The sequence below is a fragment of the Frankliniella occidentalis genome, unplaced genomic scaffold (genome assembly GCF_000697945.3).
Source record: "Frankliniella occidentalis isolate FOCC.00 unplaced genomic scaffold, Focc_3.1 Scaffold321, whole genome shotgun sequence".
Taxonomy (NCBI): Eukaryota; Metazoa; Arthropoda; class Insecta; order Thysanoptera; family Thripidae; genus Frankliniella; species Frankliniella occidentalis.
Window position 1 is genome coordinate 65270 of NW_026267445.1, and position 2756 is coordinate 68025.

At 53.2% G+C, this 2756-nt stretch overlaps 1 protein-coding gene across 1 annotated transcript in view; it reads right to left on the reverse strand.

Moving 5' to 3' along the window:
- LOC113211488 (uncharacterized) overlaps positions 1-2756 on the reverse strand; it is a 155903-nt gene that overhangs the window by 64252 nt on the left and 88895 nt on the right. The window contains exon 4 of the mRNA XM_026429869.2: positions 1367-1477. Within this exon, the coding sequence (XP_026285654.1) occupies positions 1367-1477 (111 nt within the window). The remainder of the gene's footprint in view (positions 1-1366; positions 1478-2756) is intronic.

The following is a 2756-nucleotide window of genomic DNA, read 5'->3' on the forward strand; positions in this document are numbered from 1 at the left end:
TAAAAGCTGGGGATGGGATGGGGCGAGGTATCAATCTCGGAGCGGCGATTAGGAAATTAGAAATTGAAACGACCGAGAGCGATTGGGTCCACTCCGGCTCATTGCTGTTGTTGCAGCGTCTTGTCTTTATAAAGTTTAAACAATGCACTAAAAACTCCTCCCGCAACATAGTAAGGAAAGTAGAACGCAGGCCTACGCGCAACAAAAAAGGGACGACTTTATTTTTCCTTAATTATTTTTTTAAAGTGAAAAGGTGGGGCCGGCCATTGTCTCACGCCAATCACAGAGGGCCAAGAAAAAAAAAAGTATCATAATCATAATGAAGTCCGCTCAGCAAATTAAAGGCGGCAGAAGGGCTCTGGGAAGGGAGTGGGGTGAGTGAGGGGAGTGAGGGGAGTGAGGCGGAGGACAGCGGGCACACAAAAGGGCCGAGCGACTTTTAAATTGTCTCCTCGTTACACAAATGCAAGCAAAGGCCACAACGCTCCGCAGTGTCGCGACGAGTATGGCAGGGCACAAAAATAACTTCCTCCACAACAGCTAATGATGGCAAGTCTACGAAAAATAAATAGGTCGGAATGAAGCCTGCTTTCGTTTAAAGTTTTCTATTTGAACGATATCTATAACAATAACGACCAGGATGTTGAAGAATTTCTTTCATTTTGTTTTTCAATTTGAAAATTAATATCAGCGGTCTCAACTTTCTCCCTCTCAGTCAGTCTCTCCCTCTGCTTTTGTCTCTTTCGGCGAAGCCTCACACAGCGGCACAGGAGGGAGACACACCGGGGCAAAGGGGTTGAAGGCACAAGCCTCCGAAAAGCCCCAACCCCTTAAAATAAAAATAAAACTGCATCGGATTGCCATCGGTGGCTCAAAAATAAGACATTTTCCACCCCATCGAATATATTATGTTAAGGGGCGATGTAATTTCAATGCAAAATAACGCGCAAGGGAAGGGAGGGTGGGGGAAGGAGAAAGGGGAGGCGGAAGTCATTTCCGGTATTGGGAGGACCGGGAGGACGCGCCCCGTGCGGGAGGGGCGCGACCCGCCGAGCCAGACAGACGCAAAAACAAACGTTTTCTCCCGCCCGGCTCCGGCGTAGGCTGGCGCATGCAGCGCGCTGCTCCAAAACCATCCCCCTCTAGTTTAATTTGTGGTCAATTATCAGTCTTAACAGCGTCTGGGGCTGCTGCCGCTGCCTCGTGTCGGGCTTGGAGGGGCTTCACTGCCGGGCTGCTGCTGGACGGCGCCTGGCGGGTAGGCAGCCGCCCGGGCGGGCGCGCGCGCGTGCGGGCGGGCGGCCCACCTCCACGGCGCGCTGCGCCGAGCGGAGCCGGCAGGCGCTGCTCCTTCCCTGTCACTCACCTTGGCGAGCTGGCGCTGCAGCCGCTGCACGCTGGTGCGCTCCCTCGCACAGCAGCGCCTCTCCGCCTCCAGGAGCGCCTCCAGCTCCGACACGCGCGCCTCCAGGCTCTCCTGCAACAACAGAATATTACATCGTGACATTTCTCACTAGATATGACTTTTGAAAAATGTAGAACGAAACAAATTGGTAGCATGCGATAGCAGCAAAACTGTGACTGTGAGTAGATAAATTATTTCCAAGAAGAAGTAGTTTCCCTTGTCGGTTACAATAAATCCCGCAGGAAAGTAAGTATAGCATTAAAACGACGGACAGCTGTTCGGCTCCTTCTTGATCCTGATGCGGGTGGGTCGTGCGGAGACTGCCGCTGTCGCCACTTGGATGAATGGTATGGAACGCCCCAGTACAGCCCACCCCACCCCGCCCCGCCCCGCCTCGCCCCGCGCGCCAGGATGGGGGGAAAGTCTAGTTCTTCTTGCGGCGCCGGCAAACTCCCCTGCAACTGCCGACATGGCGGCGGGGCGTAGGGGGTGGTGGTGGGGCGGGGGGCCGGCGCACAAGTGAATGGAACGGGGGGCCGCCGCACCCTCCGCACTCCCTTACACATCCCCGGCAGCGAGGCGGGGCGGGGCGCAGCAGATCTCGGCAGTAATCCCGTGGCTCTCCGGCTCCTTCTAGGCGGAACCGCCACCCGCCCCGGCCAAGCTAGAGCGCTAGAGCCACACAGACTGCTGCAGCAAGGAGGGGCGTTCAGAAACACCATCATTTTTATTTCGAGCACTTAGTTTCTTTGTAATAATGTTAAAAATAACAAAAATCATGAAATTGGTCAACATCACAAGTAAATGGTCAAGTGACAGAACAAATTTTGTAGGTAATTGGAAAAGTTGTATCGATAAGAGCATTGTTGATTTGAGCCTTGTGAAGTTCGATCACGGCTCTCTCCTTAAGTTCCTTCAACAGCAGAAAAATATGATATCTTTAGAGGGGGTAGATGGAAAAAAAAACTCTATAATCACACAAAAAATGAAATTGACACAGCATTTTGCGAATGCCACCGTTTTCTATATTTCTTCCCGAACCACCCTCTCTGCCCAGAGGACTAAGGGGCCTAACAGACCCGGAGCCGAGCGCCAGACAGACATCATCGGTCCTGTTTAAAGCGGGCGCCGTTGGGGGAGCAGGGAGGGAGAGAGAGAGGGAGAGAGAGGGGGAGAGAGAGAGGGAGGGAGAGAGAGGGAGGGAGAGAGAGGGGGAGAGAGAGGGGGGGGAATTGTAAAGGAAGAAGTTGTTCAAGTAAAAGCTGGGGATGGGATGGGGCGAGGTATCAATCTCGGAGCGGCGATTAGGAAATTAGAAATTGAAACGACCGAGAGCGATTGGGTCCACTCC